General features: G+C 38.8%; 2 protein-coding genes across 2 annotated transcripts in view; one reads left to right on the forward strand and one right to left on the reverse strand.

Moving 5' to 3' along the window:
* septin12 (septin 12) overlaps positions 1-700 on the reverse strand; it is a 111,308-nt gene extending 110,608 nt beyond the window's left edge. Inside the window, exon 1 of the mRNA XM_057816996.1 lies at positions 470-700. Coding sequence (XP_057672979.1) covers positions 470-524 — 55 coding nt within the window. The 5' untranslated portion in view covers positions 525-700. The remainder of the gene's footprint in view (positions 1-469) is intronic.
* Positions 701-11,736: 11,036 nt separating this feature from the next.
* The window catches only part of rbfox1 (RNA binding fox-1 homolog 1), a 286,556-nt gene continuing 282,023 nt past the window's right edge, over positions 11,737-16,269 (forward strand). Inside the window, exon 1 of the mRNA XM_057860876.1 lies at positions 11,737-11,835. The gene's annotated coding sequence lies outside the window, so the exon portion shown is untranslated. The remainder of the gene's footprint in view (positions 11,836-16,269) is intronic.

Genomic DNA, 16,269 nt, shown 5'->3' on the forward strand with positions numbered 1-16,269 from the left:
CAAATGAGATGAATGCTTTTGAGATTTTTTTGTTAAATGAGTGCTTACCTGTCCTGAGGATTTCCCATCTGACTCAATCAGAGGCGCACAACTCAAATGATGTATGAATGATGATATTTGACTCTTTTCTTAGGGTTTCTTGAGCATATGAGACCATCACTTTATGGAATTGAGTTGGGGAATTCAAGCATAATGTGTGTATTGAATTCCCTATTTGTTTAGTATTAAGGTATTTTTGTTTTTCATTACAGTTGCACCCATAAAGATGCAAAACCTCTCAGATGTATTTGATACTTTTATCCTTACTTAGCATTTTTTCTTTCATGTCTCTGCTTCCCAATGCAGACAAGAGGCTTTTCTTTGCACTGAATGGGTAAACAGCCCAAGGGTGCAATTTACACATTTGCTTTTACCACAGCAACAAAACGAGTAAAGCAATAAAGCAATCCGATATTACAACTTTACATACCTTCAAAATCTGATAAAATCCCTTCAAGGTGGTCATTCACGGAGACTGCCGACATTCTGTCTAAAGTTGCCAATATAAGTCTGATGAGAAAATGTTGTTTGGGTTTTCTTTCCCTCCTCAAAATAGATTCTTAATACTCTTAATTAATATTCAAATCAATGGTGGATTATTAGTGCACAGATAACTCAGTAGCAGGAGTTGTCTGTGCTTCTGCTGTTGTCCCGTCCGCTCTGTGGCTCTGGTGTCCGAGTGGGCTCCACGAGCACTCAGTCACAGTCACAGTGGCCCGCCCCCCTTAAGACAACTCTCCACCCTCGTAGCCAGCTCCGGCCCCCCGACCCCCGGCTCAGTTGGACCCGAGGGGGACATGTTGATAGGGGGACGGACGGATGGTGGGCGGAGAAGCACGCACCACCTGGAAAATCCCTCAGTAGAATTTCTCTTTCTAAGCCCCCCTCCATTCCAATTTCTCCCCTGTGGCTACAACTAAGACACTTAAGTGAAAGCCAGAAACTCAGATATGTTTGCAAACTGTAATTGCTGAATATAACACACTTAAGAATGCAAAATTCCAAAACGAACACATCATTGAGATTTTTTCCTTGATTCCATTAGTGTAATGTCACAGTCCACTATGTTAAACCTCTTTTCCTGTTTAGGAATGCAATAGCCTATGGGTTGGGACATACTAAGTCACATATACAGTGAGGCAAACAAGTATTTGGTCAACCACTAATTGTGCAAGTTCTCCCACTTGAAAATATTAGAGAGGCCTGTAATTGTCAACATGGGTAAACCTCACCCATGATAGAGAATGTGGAAAAAAAAACAGAAAATCACATTGTTTGATTTTTAAAGAATTTATTTGCAAATCATGGTGGAAAATAAGTATTTGGTCAAGACCAAAAGTTCATCTCAATACTTTGTTATGTACCCTTTGTTGGCAATAATGGAGGCCAAACGTTTTCTGTAACTCTTCACAAGCTTTTCACACACTGTTGCTGGTATTTTGGCCCATTCCTCCATGCAGATCTCCTCTAGAGCAGTGATGTTTTGGGCTGTCATTGGGCAACACGTACTTTGAACTCCCTCCACACATTTTCTATGGGGTTTAGATCTGGAGACTGGCTAGGCCACTCCAGGACCTTGAAATGCTTCTTACGAAGCCACTCCTTTGTTGCCCTGGCTGTGTGTTTGGGATAACTGTCATGCTGAAAGACCCAGCCACGTCTCATCTTCAATGCCGTTGCTGATGAAAGGAGATTTTCACTCAAAATCTCTTGATACATGGCCCCACTGCCTGGTTTTTATTGACCCGAAGCATTCAAATGAATGAAAATATCATTGACTATGGCCCGTACAAGAAACTTAAACTGAGCGGACATTCTTTATCAATTTTCAGCCATAACAACGGATGGAGCTAGTCACTTGATTAGCTAAGGGGTCAAAATCTGACATGTTGAAATCAATGTAGGAAACTATAGAATTTCAGTACAGTGGTACCTCTTCATACAAATTTAATTCGTTCCAGGACCTGGTTTGTAAGTCGAAATGGTCGTATGTTGAGCGGGATTTTCCCATAAGAATATATTACAATTCAAGTTCACAACTCAAAAACCTACGCTAAATCCTTGACAAGCACTGCAGGTACAATTACAAATAACAATTATGCATAGCAAGCAAATACATTCTAAATACACATTTTAATAATAATATTATAATAATGGTAATTATAATGTAACGAATTGTGTTTTAATGTGGCAGTTGTGTTTTGCAAGCTGTCCCTGAACGCACCGTGTGACCCATGTTGATTTCTCTCACAAGAAAATCCGCTGTGTGTCCGTCGTGCGGAAAAACGATGAAACTGCGACACTGTGATAAATCTTCACATTTCGAGCATGTCGTAAAATTTGACTCGTCATTTGTCTGGACATTTGACGAGTCAAATTTTATGTCGGATGTCGAAAGAATTGTATGTCGAGGTACCACTGTATTTTGTTTTACATGCATAAACTTATAAAAATACATACATATAACTCTTATATACACTACCGTTCAAAAGTACCATAGTGTACAAAATGAAAAATCCCATATGATACACTACACTTCAAAAGTTTGGGGTCGCTTAGACACCAAACTTTTGAAACGGTAGGGTAACTCTTGAGTTTTTTGTTGCTGTTGCTGTACGTTTTTTCTTTGTTCTGCAAAGTTGGTTTCAGTGGTGTATGTACAATTATACATTTTGCAATATTCTTATACCTCTGGATTATTTTGTATATTATATATTAAGGGATGCTTGTATCCCTTATGTCGTTCACTGTTATTGACAGTTATACACATAAATCCATCTTAACTGGCAAGGTTGGCATTGAGTCATCATATTTCACTACTATTGACAACGATATATGTCAAATCCAATTTGACTTGGGGCCTGACAACGATGGAACAATTAATAAGTATTAATAAAAATACGTCATTGATCATGTAGTCTCTCTCTCTCTCTCTCTCTCTCTCTCTCTCTTGCAAAACTTGCATTTACACCCTTAAAACACACACCCAAAAAAACAAAACAAAAAAAAAAACAGTTTTGTCTTGGAAACGTTGAAAGTGTAGACTGGATAGGAACCTCAAGTGGACCTTGGCAATAATGCCTCGTGTATGCCCACTTGTGGAGAAACCGTATTAATGCGCGGGAGCTTTATACTAGAAAAAAATATTCGGAAATAATTGTCTGATGATCACGCCTTATATTAGCAGCTTCAGCTACTCCGGAGGTCGGGATCCAAATGTTATGGAATGTGTATGTATGTGTTTGCGTTTGGAGTGACTAATTGAAACGAATAATAAAATGGAAATGTCCGTTCACCATCCCGGTCAAAATGGATTGGATGTACAGTATAGCGCTGTCAACCATAAGTGGAGTTTAAGGGGGGGCGAGGGGGTAGGCCTCCCTGGTGGCCGAAAAGTGTCATTGCATGTAATTGACTTTCCCAAGTTGTAAAGCAAGAAAACAAACAACAAAAAGGAATGAAATGAACAAAAAAAAAATATATTTTTATAATTGGTCAAAATAATTTTTTCGAATAGATCATGTGACAAGCACCTTAGATGGTCATTTGCTTTGCATATTATTTTAAAAAAATAATAAGGGTGAGCAATTTTATTTTTCAAATGTTTTTTTTCTTTGATTGAAAATATTTTTTTTCATTGAAGCAACTTTTTGGGGGGATTGAATGATTTAGACACACATGTCCTACCCATAATATGGCCCAAACCCAAAAAGGATGGCTAAAATAAAAGAACACATTTTTAATGAAAAATTAAGTGTTCAAATGCAAATTTTTGAATCTCAAATATTTTTTCGCATTCAAAAACTTTTTTTTTCTGTGATTGAAATTTTTTTTTTTTTTTTTTTAATTAAAATGATTATCTTTTGAAAATATATATATTTTGTATGAAGCAACTTATTTTTTTGATTGAATAATAAAGACACAAATGTCCTAACTAAAATGTGGCCCAAACGCAAAACATTACTTCAATCAAAAACAGTTGCTTCAATCAAAAAACAACTGACTTTGATAAAAAAAAAAATTAAAAGAAAAATAGCTTTCAAATGCTTTTTTTTGTATCAAATTTATTTTTGCATTGAAACACTTTTTTTTTTTTTAATTGAACTGCCTTTTTATTGAAAATATATACAGTGGGGCAAATAAGTATTTGGTCAACCACTAATTGTGCAAGTTCTCCCACTTGAAAATATTAGCAAGGCCTGTAATTGTCAACATGGGTAAACCTCAACTATGAGAGACAGAATGTGGAAAAAACCCAGAAAATCACATTGTATGATTTTTAAAAAATTTATTTGCAAATCATGGTGGAAAATAAGTATTTGGTGTATACCAAAAGTTCATCTCAATACTTTGTTATGCACCCTTTGTTGGCAATAACGGAGGCCAAACGTTTTCTGTAACTCTTCACAAGCTTTTCACACACTGTTGCTGGTATTTTGGCCCATTCCTCCATGCAGATCTCCTATAGAGCAGTGATGTTTTGGGGCCGTCATTGGGCAACACGGACTTTCAACTCCCTTCTCACCCCGTGGCATCAAAATGATAACAAGAACGGGGAAAAAAATCCCAGAACCACACGGGGGGACCTAGTGAATGACCTATAGAGAGGTGGGACCACAGTAACAAAGGCTACTATCAGTAACACAATGCGCCGCCAGGGACTCATATCCTGCATTGCCAGACGTATCCCCCTGCTGAAGAAAGTACACATCCAGACCCTTCTGCGGCTTGCTAGAGAGCATTTGGATGATCCAGAAGAGGACTGGGAGAATGTCTTATGGTCAGATGAAGCCAAAATAGAACTTTCTGGTAGAAACACAGGTTCTCTTGTTTGGAGGAAAAAGAATACTGAATTGCACCATACCCACTGTGAAGCATGGGGGTGGAAACATCATGCTTTGGGGTTTTTCTGCAAAGGGACCAGGACGACTGATCTGTGTAAAGGAAAGAATGAATGGGGCCATGTATTGAGAGATTTTGAGTGAAAATCTCTTTCCATCAGCAAGGGCATTGAAGATGAAACGTGGCTGGGTCTTTCAGCATGACAATGATCCCAAGCACACAGCCAGGGCAACAAAGGAATGGCTTCATAAGAAGCATTTCAAGGTCCTGGAGTGGCCTAGCATGTTTCTAGGTCTCAACCCCATAGAAAATCTGCAGAGGGAGTTGAAAGTCCGTGTTGCCCAACGACAGCCCCAAAACATCACTGCTCTAGAGGAGATCTGCATGGAGAGATGGGCCAAAATACCAGCAACAGTGTGTGAAAAGCTTGTGAAGAGTTACAGAAAACGTTTGGCCTCCGTTATTGCCAACAAAGGGTACATAACAAAGTATTGAGATGAACTTTTGGTATTGACCAAATACTTATTTTCCACCATGATTTGCAAATAAATTATTTAAAAATCAAACAATGTGATTTTCTGTTTTTTTCACACATTCTGTCTCTCATGGTTGAGGTTTAACCATGTTGACAATTACAGGCCTAATATTTTCAAGTGGGAGAACTTGCACAATTAGTGGTTGACTAAATACTTATTTGCCCCACTGTATTTTGATTGAAGCATTTTTTTTTTTTTTTTAAATTGAATAATGAAGACACAAATCTACCTCCATATGGCTCCGCCCAGGGAATACAATTTTTGACCAAGGGCGTAGGTTTGGTCTGAACATTGGTAGGGACGATATAACAGCATAACCTGCATGTAAACCTTTTGCTTAGGAAGGGACATTATTGAACCCAAACAGATTGGGTAAACGGGGGTCAGGGCAACATTTCTCATGAATATGAACCTAATTAATTGATAGGCCAAATGATCAATGCAAAATAAATCTGTTTTGACTTATAATAACTTTCATGTGTATTGGTTCAGGTAATACACCGTATGATTAAAACCTTTGTTTTCGAAAACTACTAAAGAAATATTCTTGAAAACTTGAAAAAAAACTAAATTTGCTAATAAAATCCAGAAATTTATTCTGGATTTTATTAGCAAATTCAACATACACAATAAATACAAACCTATTAATAATCTCTTAACTGTCCAGGAATGCATAAACAAACAAACAAACAAAAAAATTGTCTTTAGACCACTCAACATTGTCTGTCTAAATATACAGTAACTGAAAAAAAAAACCTCATAACGTCAACAACAGAAAACACATACAGTGTATTTCTGTTTAAGCAGCTTCGCACTCAAGTTTTGCAGGTTAGCATATTCACACAGTGTAATGTTATGCTAACTCTGATGCAGGTTGGACTTTCAGTAGCAAAATTAGAGATGTGTTTCCCATGTCCACAACACTGACGTCTTTTACATTCCTTACAGTAGCTGCTGCTGGCCAAAAAAAAACTTCTAATATCCCTCCTCGTCAAAGCGGTCGGAAGAGGTGGCTTGTTGTCGACATGTTGTATTTTTGTCGGGGCTGTGTGGGTGTGCATGTGTATGTATGTGTGTGGAAGTTGGGGCATGCCATCAGCCAATCAAACGTGCATATGAGGTTAAATAAAATAATAACGGTCTGGCACATTCAGCAAGTGAAAAGGGGTACATGTAAGTCTGAAAATATTGTAAATATATCACTTAATAATAGTAGGGTCAATTCTACCCTTAAAACATAAAAAAAAGAAAATCTAAATTACCTACATACAGTGCCTTGCAAAAGTATTCGGCCCCCTTGAACCTTGCAACCTTTCGCCACATTTCAGGCTTCAAACATAAAGATATAAAATTTTAATTTTTTGTCAAGAATCAACAACAAGTGGGACACAATCGTGAAGTGGAACAAAATTTATTGGATAATTTAAACTTTTTTAACAAATAAAAAACTGAAAAGTGGGGCGTGCAATATTATTCGGCCCCCTTGCGTTAATACTTTGTAGCGCCACCTTTTGCTCCAATTACAGCTGCAAGTCGCTTGGGGTATGTTTCTATCAATTTTGCACATCGAGAGACTCACATTCTTGGCGATTCTTCCTTGCAAAACAGCTCGAGCTCAGTGAGATTGGATGGAGAGTGTTTGTGAACAGCAGTCTTCAGCTCTTTCCACAGATTCTCGATTGGATTCAGGTCTGGACTTTGACTTGGCCATTCTAACACATTGATACGTTTATTTTTGAACCATTCCATTGTAGATTTGGCTTTATGTTTTGGATCATTGTCCTGTTGGAAGATAAATCTCCGTCCCAGTCTCAGGTCTTGTGCAGATACCAACAGGTTTTCTTCCAGAATGTTCCTGTATTTGGCTGCATCCATCTTCCCGTCAATTTTAACCATCTTCCCTGTCCCTGCTGAAGAAAAGCAGGCCCAAACCATGATGCTGCCACCACCATGTTTGACAGTGGGGATGGTGTGTTCAGGGTGATGAGCTGTGTTGCTTTTACGCCAAACATATCGTTTTGCATTGTGGCCAAAAAGTTCAATTTTGGTTTCATCTGACCAGAGCACCTTCTTCCACATGTTTGGTGTGTCTCCCAGGTGGCTTGTGGCAAACTTTAAACGAGACTTTTTATGGATATCTTTGAGAAATGGCTTTCTTCTTGCCACTCTTCCATAAAGGCCAGATTTGTGCAGTGTACGACTGATTGTTGTCCTATGGACAGACTCTCCCACCTCAGCTGTAGATCTCTGCAGTTCATCCAGAGTGATCATGGGCCTCTTGGCTATATCTCTGATCAGTTTTCTCCTTGTTTGAGAAGAAAGTTTGGAAGGACGGCCGGGTCTTGGTAGATTTGCAGTGGTCTGATGCTCCTTCCATTTCAATATGATGGCTTGCACGGTGCTCCTTGAGATGTTTAAAGCTTGGGAAATCTTTTTGTATCCAAATCCGGCTTTAAACTTCTCCACAACAGTATCTCGGACCTGCCTGGTGTGTTCCTTGGTTTTCATAATGCTCTCTGCACTTTAAACAGAACCTATCACTGAGCAGGTGCATTTATACGGAGACTTGATTACACACAGGTGGATTCTATTTATCATCATCGGTCATTTAGGACAACATTGGATCATTCAGAGATCCTCACTGAACTTCCGGAGTGAGTTTGCTGCACTGAAAGTAAAGGGGCCGAATAATATTGCACGCCCCACTTTTCAGTTTTTTATTTGTTAAAAAAGTTTAAATTATCCAATAAATGTTGTTCCACTTCACGATTGTGTCCCACTTGTTGTTGATTCTTGACAAAAAAATTCAATTTCATATCTTTATGTTTGAAGCCTGAAATGTGGCGAAAGGTTGCAAGATTCAAGGGGGCCGAATACTTTTGCAAGGCACTGTAACTGAAATCATTATACAATACAAATAAGGTTGCCTGAAAGTTGGTGGGGACAATTTGAGGATCCTGAAAAGGTGGTAGTGTTATGTCCCTACCGTCCCTATGCAAACCTACGCCCTTGTTTTCGACTGAGGTTAGCACGACACCGGTAGGTGTACCATATTCAATGCATGATGATCCTGCCATCAGCCTGATTTAGAATTCCCCTCAAGAATGATGGAAAACAAAAAAAACCTCTCATTTTCAACTTATTATTATAAATATTATTGTAAGTGAATTTTATTGCTGACACTGCGTTTCGGGGTAATCAACATGTTGTGCCCCCCCCGCCCAAAAGTCAAACCCCGCATATGCTGTCAACTGCACTCAAAACTTACATGAGCATTCATTGTCGGTCTTCTCAGGAATTGGACACCTATCGCCGTCAATGGTATGGAATGGGTTAAACACTATGGATAAGTTTTTTGTTTTTGTTCATTTTAATTTTAAGAATTTAGCTCTTATCAATATTGTATTTTTTTTTTTATATATTATTATATTCAAGTGCTGCAGCTATCAAATATTTTAGTAATCAAGTAATCGACTGAAAATTCTATCGATTAATTAAGTAATCGGATAAAACATATTTTTTTTAGGTAAAGATCAATTATAAATATACATGAGAAAACAAGACATTTCATCTAATATGGAACCATTTTCAGTCAATCAACGTCTTTATTTTCGATGTACATTGTTGAAAACAGCCAACAATTGCATCTCAGATGTGACCAGAAACCCCCCACCCCACCTCCCACCCCAAAAAAAAGTCACTTCACTCAAACAACTTATTGATCTTGTGGAAAAAAAAAAAAAAATCTTACCTAAAAATGTCATTACGCTTGATAACAAACAACACTTAAAAGTTAGGTGTTTTTCCCTCATGTTTCAATTGAATTTCCATTTGTGTCAAGCTATTTTTAAGTTCTAGTTAAGTTTTAAGTAAGTCCTGATAGGATTTTGAGGTTTTGCAGTGTTCAAAATAAATGTATTGTAACATATCAGGTTATAATATGGCGGGGATATTTGCATGTGTTCCTGAATGCACCGCTTGACGTGCGGGGGTGAGGGAGGTGCGGCAGAGCGGGAGACGTGCCTTCCTGTTGTTATTGTCGTTCTGGCTGGTGCGTGTGCGTCGTGTTGGTTGTTCTACAAGTTCCTATAAAATAAATAATTGCAACCTAACGAAGCGGGTGACTCTTTGTCAACGTTACAGTATGATGCCTGCTGTATTGGAGCAGATGAGGGACCAGTGCTACTTGGTGTTTTATCCAGCAATGACTACAGAGTTCAAATTGACAGTTAGCATTATTAAGTTTTTATTTTACACCCTCATCACTCTACAGTGCTACAGTGCTGCTCAAAAGTTTGTGAACCCCCTCAACATTTTGGAATTTTCTATTATTTCAACCTGATTTCCTAATCAATCAATTCAGTAGTTTTTTTTTGTTTTTTTAACAGTTGTGTTGTCGAGACTAAATTAAAAAGAGTTTTCATCAACTGATGTAGGTGCAAAATTGAACTGTTTGGTCACAACCAAAACCGCCATGTCTGGCGAAAAGTCAACACTGCATACCACCAAAAGAACCTTCTCCCAACAGTGAAGCATGGAGGTGGGAATGTCAAGATCTGGGCTTGCTTTTCATCCTCAGGACCTGGACAACTCCACATAGTCCAGGGAATCATGAATTCTGAGGAATATTGTCAAATCCTAGAACATAACCTGACGCCATCTGTTTTGAAGTTAAAGCTTGGCAGAAGGTGGATCATGCAACATGATAATGATCCAAAGCATTCCAGCAATACAACCAAGGAATGGCTGAAAAAGAAGAAGATTCGTGTTCTGGACTGGCCCAGTCAAAGTCCTGACCTAAATCCCATTGAAATGCTGTGGCGGGACCTGAAGCGAGCAGTTCATGCCAGACGCCCATCAAACCTCTCTCAACTGACTGCGTTCTGCAAGGAAGAATGGGCAAAAATCCCCCAAAGTAGATGTGAGAGGCTGATTAGTCACTACAGAAACTGTTTGGTTGAGGTAATCTCTGCAAAAGGAGGCGCAATATCCTATTAACTGAAGGGGTTCACATACTTTTGCACACATGATATCTGAGTTTTTCTTAAATCAACCACTTTTGTTAAATAAAGAATGACAATATAACTATTTCTTTTGTTTCAGTCCATTATTTGGAATGTCAGTATTGTGGATTTGGGTATAACTTAACATTTAATAAGGTTATTTTAGTTTTTTTTACAAAAAATCTGACCATCGCTGTGGGGTTCACAAACTTTCGAGCAGCACTGTATGTTTTCACAGATTAAATAAAGTCTGTATATCGTTAGTGGTCATAATTAATAGAAACCTAGCCCTCCGCGGGGCTAACGCTACGTGAGCGAGTGACAGTAACGTTAAGCTTATTTATTAGCGCTGAGAAGTGTACTGCTTTAAGATGGCGGCCGTTTGCTGACGCCGCTGACTCTGTCATTTCGCATCTAGTTCAACATACATGTGATATCTATGAGACGCATCAGACCTTACCTGCTACCACTGTAGCTTCATGCGGGCTAGTTTTTAGCAACGTCGGCGTAGTTTGTAGCGGCTGTCGGCTGCAGTAAGTTTTTTTTTTTTTAAATTTATTTATTTTTTATAGTTTCTTCCTCCACGCACGTGACATCAGCGCGTTGTCCCGCATTAAAAGTAGTCCGGTCAGAACGTAATGCTTACAGCTGGCAAAATTAAACGATTCCTCGAGATGAATAAAATTACTCGGATTAGTTTTTAAACTCGAGTTACTCGAGTTGCTCGAGTATTCGTTTCAGCTCTATTATATTTGAAAGCCAACTTTTTTATATTGTTCCACTGTCCCTGAAAGAGTAAATACTGACTGGTGTTTTGTCCTCATAATGGGTTCCCTTTTACACATTACTATCATTGCTCACACACTGCCTTCACTGAACCACACTCCTATCTAACCTATCTTCCCTTTTTTTAATCCTTCATTTCCCCCCTCCCCACAGGGTGTCCCTGTCCCTGTAGTAATAGTCACCTCGAAATAGCAAAGCTCCAAACATTCGGCAGCATATCTATTCAATATTCTCTCTGTCCTTTCTTTCCCCCTGGCCCATAAATCTCTTTTCTGTCCAGCTGCCTTCTCTGAATAAACAACAACCACTATTGGAGTACACCATGCAGCACATTAAAACTGTTCCAGTCTTAAAAGGCACTCAGATATACCATTCTGAGGGTTGTTGGGCTTTGTTATTTTGCACTGAAATTAGATTTTAAGCACAAACCTTCACTCCATGCAGTTGTCCTTTATTTTGAAGGCATATTACTCAGCTTCCGTTCTCACTGCTATAGTGCAGTTAGCTAACTTTACTGTCGCAGCTGACAGGCGACAAGTGAGAGGCAGAGAGCGCGAAGGATTCGTGGTGTGGCGTTTCCCCCAGGAAGTGTCTTCCTCATCGCGCACTATCCACAGGCGCGTCGCCAGGTAAGTGCATTGACCGCATTGAATAACAAGTGTCTGCTTATGTTGTTTTTTAATTACTCCATCCCACTGTCATACTGTACAAGGTGGTGCGCGTAATCACAACCAGGTCCCCGCTTTTATGAGGTTTTGACTCTTAAGTATCGCTGTCTGAATGGGTTTCACGTATTTTGGTTGCACTGCACAACTAAAGCATGGATTCAAGGATTTTTCAAAACTTAAAACGCTTCCATTTAGAATGGACCGCTGCTGCAGCTGTGGTTGTATGAGTACATCTTCTGCATGTTTTCACCAAACTAAATCCAGCCTTCAATTAAATCACAAATATTTTTTTTAAGGGTTATATTAGCCTTTCTGAAGCATTGCTTGTTAGAGATCATTGTATTGATTAAATAAACTAGCGTAAATGTATTTTTACTATGATTGTGTACTTTGAAATGTGGGTTGTGACACGGAGTAGAAAAGTGGACTGTAGTGGTAAGCAGGTTGTATCAGTCTTCCAGAGGTTAGGGTTCAAATCTTTGTTCCTGTGCTTTCAGTTTTCTGCCAGCTGCTTGGCCGGTTGTCTGGTGGGGACCGCAAAAAAAAAAAAAAAAAAAAAAAAAAAATTCACTTGTACCTAGACATATATCGATTACCGGTTTCAAGGTATACCATGGTATAAAAACGTCAAGCTTTCAAAACGGCAAACATTTTCCATCATACTGTCCCTAAGGTATTAGCTATTGTTTATGTTCCAAAAATGCATGGAGAAATCCCTACCTTAACCCTCCCCCATTGGTTGTTGCTCAGTGTCAGTGAGTCAGCTGTGCTACACGATGGCTGAAGGAGGTGAAACTCCTGAACTTTTTCCCCCATTGAAGAAAACCAAATATATTTTTCAAAAATTTTTAACCTAACAATATACTTTTATTTGCTTATTTTTTTTGTTAATATGAAAAATAAAAATCCTGTTCAATGGATTTTTTTTTTTTTTTTTACAACAAAGACAAAAGTCTTGTTCGTTGAAATACAAAAAGTGCTGCTGATTGACTTTTTTTTTTCTTGTGGGCAAATTGCTGATATAAATTGTTTCAATTACTCATTTATTTTGTTTAAACAAACCTAACAACAAAATCGAATAAGGAGGAGGCAGACTGTATTATATCAATTTTCTTGATCAAAAAGTTGTTCACAAATATATTGTATTGGCCCAAATATAAGACGGCCCTGATTATAAGACAACCCCCTCTTTTTCAAAACTTAAGTTTGAAAAAATACTTTTTGAACACCAAATTCATTTTTATACAGAAAATAATTACAGTACATCCAAAACAAATGTTTATAACAATATATTTGAGAGAAAAAGCATGTTATTTTGCCTCATCCAAATCTTGATATCTGAACATTTAAATATGTAAACGAAAGTGCAATCACATTCGTAAATGAATGGCTTTTGGTTTTTTAAATGTAAATAATTCTATTGTGATAAACCAACAAAATTGTAATAACTGCATTAACCATCAAAGTGAAGTCTAACTGTAACTGTAGTCTTGAAACAAATCTGAATAAGGAAAAACATTGCAATAAATGAATGCAAACTGGTTAAACTTGAGAGTAGCTGAGATCTGTCATGACAGAACATCGCTTATATGATATCTGGCGCCATCTTGCGTCGTGAATGGGGAGGGTAGCTGAGATCTGTCATGACAGAACATCGCTTCAATGATATCTGGTGCCATCTAGAGTCGTGAATGGGTATAATGTCTAGATCGTGAATATAAGACGACCCCACTCTTTTTCAGTGTTATTTCAATGCAAAAAACACCGTCTTATATTCGGGCCAATACGGTAATCCAAATCCAATTTCAAAGCACTCTCTCGTATGACAATGTACAGTTTGAATGGGAGCTTGTGTTCAAATGAGACTCTAAACTGTTACATGAATGGGTTTATGTGTGTGGTTTCTTTATAAAAAGAAATGAAACAACTTTACTATCGAACAATAACTTAAGTGCTAATATGCTTCTCCAGAACACAACACAAACGGACACTTAAGACACTGATTAGCATGATCGCAAACTAGCTCAGCGCTCCGAGCTAAGTAGTAACGTTCATCAACGAAGAATACAAACAATACAACTGGCTTAATTTACTCACCTCTCACAGGCAGACTGGATCTAACAACACAAAAGACAATCGCTATCTCTCGACTAGGGGTGTTACAAAATGTCGAATGGTGATATATCGTAATGATTTGTATCCCAAAAGGTTATTGATATGCTCCTGGCAAGAATCTAGATATCGTTTTAAATAGGTGTCAGTGTCTAAAAAATAAATAAATAAAAAGGAACCAACAGGTTGCTACCAAAATCTTCTACCATAATAGTGTCTGTTAACTCTAAGGCTGCATTAACGGTGCTCGACACCCAATCCATTTAGACTGGGAACGTTCGTTGATTCGAAACCAGAGAATTCAGTCATTCTTTTCGATTTTCAGGGCATTTACAGGTCACTTGCTGTTGATTTTAGGGCATTTACAGGTCATTTTCTGTTGAGTTTGAGTCACTGCCTATTCATTTGGGTGATTCCCAGGTCACTTCATTTTCTGTAACTAAAAATAAACAAGAAGTGACCCATAAAATACCCCATAATCAACAGGAAGTAACTGAAAATCAACAGGTAAATGAACTTAAATGGCCCCAAATTACTTCAATTAATCATTGCCTGGCATTGGCTGCTACTGACGGCCATAGAAGTTCAATCCGTTTGAAGTGGGAAGGATGGTTTTCAAATGGTTTGGACGTCTACTATTGATTAGCTCTTTCCAATTCACAGAAGAAGCTTATTTTTCTGTTTGTTAGTTGTTTGTAGAATATCCTAGAATTATTTCCTGACCAATGTATAGATAATCGTTGTATCGCCATATCATCAGATCCTCGTTATCGTGAGCTTTGTATCGCAAATCGTATCGCATCGTGAGGTACCAAGAGGTTCCCATTCCTACTCTCAACATTTTGTAAAGTTATTGATTCAGCAACTAAACCGAAGTGCAGCAGTGAAGTCTCTCTCTCCCCAAACGAGACTTCTCATAGCTGCCGGCAATAAATGATTATCAAATTCGTTGGCAACTAATTTATTAATCGATTTTGACCGATTTAATCGATTAGTTGTTGCAGTCTTAAGGCCGAGTTATGCTTCTGCGTCAGACGTGCGCCGTCAAGGCACACCCGATTTATTTCTGCTGTAGCCTTTCGGGTTCCTCCACAAGTTTCTGACTTGTGCGGCGTCAACGCATGGCGACGTGGTGCAAATGGACTGTGATTGGTCCGCTCAGACTGTTGTTTCCGGTTCAGCGCCAAATCACCGTCATTGTCAAACATTATTTTGCTACACGCAAAAATAGACCAAGCCGACGAGAGTATTAACGAAGAGCAAGTACGACAATTTCTACAATGTCTCGTCAAGACAATATAAAGATTGCCAAATGGCAAGCAATTTGTGGGAGGAGATTGCTGAAAATACAGGGCTAGAGGTCAGCCAATGATTGCATAAAAAATGGAAGAACCACCGAGACATCTATGTGTGTGTTCGGAAGCGAATGGGCCACACGAAGCGGTGACCCAGTCGGCCAAAAACTGCCAACTTTTTATCACTTTATGTTGTATTTTTGGTTGGTGGACTTCATCATTTATTGTGTACATATGTTTGCAGTGAGTGTGACTTATTTACATGTCTCACTTCAAATATATGAAAAATGAAGCACAAGTTCCGTGTCAAAAGAGGTGTTTTGATGTTTAATTTTCAGCAAGACAGTTCACACACTTAATACATCCTTACTGATTGAGAGTGCCTCGATGCTTTTTGAACGTGTTTACCATCAAGGCTTCCAACGCAGTTTTGGAAGTTCCATAGCCGCCAGAAATCTGCTATGGCTTCCCACTGGCTTGTTGTAGGACACGGCAAAAAAATCGGGCTGGAGGGCTATCCACAATTCTTTGCAGAGCTCGGACAAAACGCTGGACACAGTGTTCGACGCCAGTTGGAAGCTAGCCGCCACAGCTTGTTGGCTTCTACCCGAGGCTAGAAGTCTCTGTGCGGCATCAACAGTCTTCTGTGTCGCAAGAGTCTCAACATTTGTATGATCAACATTTGTTGTTCAATGTTGATGAGCTGAAGATCCACATTGAAGCGTTTTATCTCCGTTGGCAATTTTTTTTCTCCGTTGGCAATGTGGCATTGTTGTTTAACTGGAGGAAAACTAGAGGATGTTGACAAGACTCCCCCAAAACCGTACAAACACAACGCCACACCCCTCTAGTGGCTTGGCGATGAATTACAGAGCAACGCGTTCCCTTGCCGCAGAACTATCGAATGCCCATTGACACCGTAGTCGCTTCGCCGTCACCGCAATGCACTATTAAGTAATGTCGTTAAATCATTTAGGCATTTTTCATT

Source organism: Corythoichthys intestinalis, chromosome 16 (assembly GCF_030265065.1).
Source record: "Corythoichthys intestinalis isolate RoL2023-P3 chromosome 16, ASM3026506v1, whole genome shotgun sequence".
NCBI lineage: Eukaryota > Metazoa > Chordata > Actinopteri > Syngnathiformes > Syngnathidae > Corythoichthys > Corythoichthys intestinalis.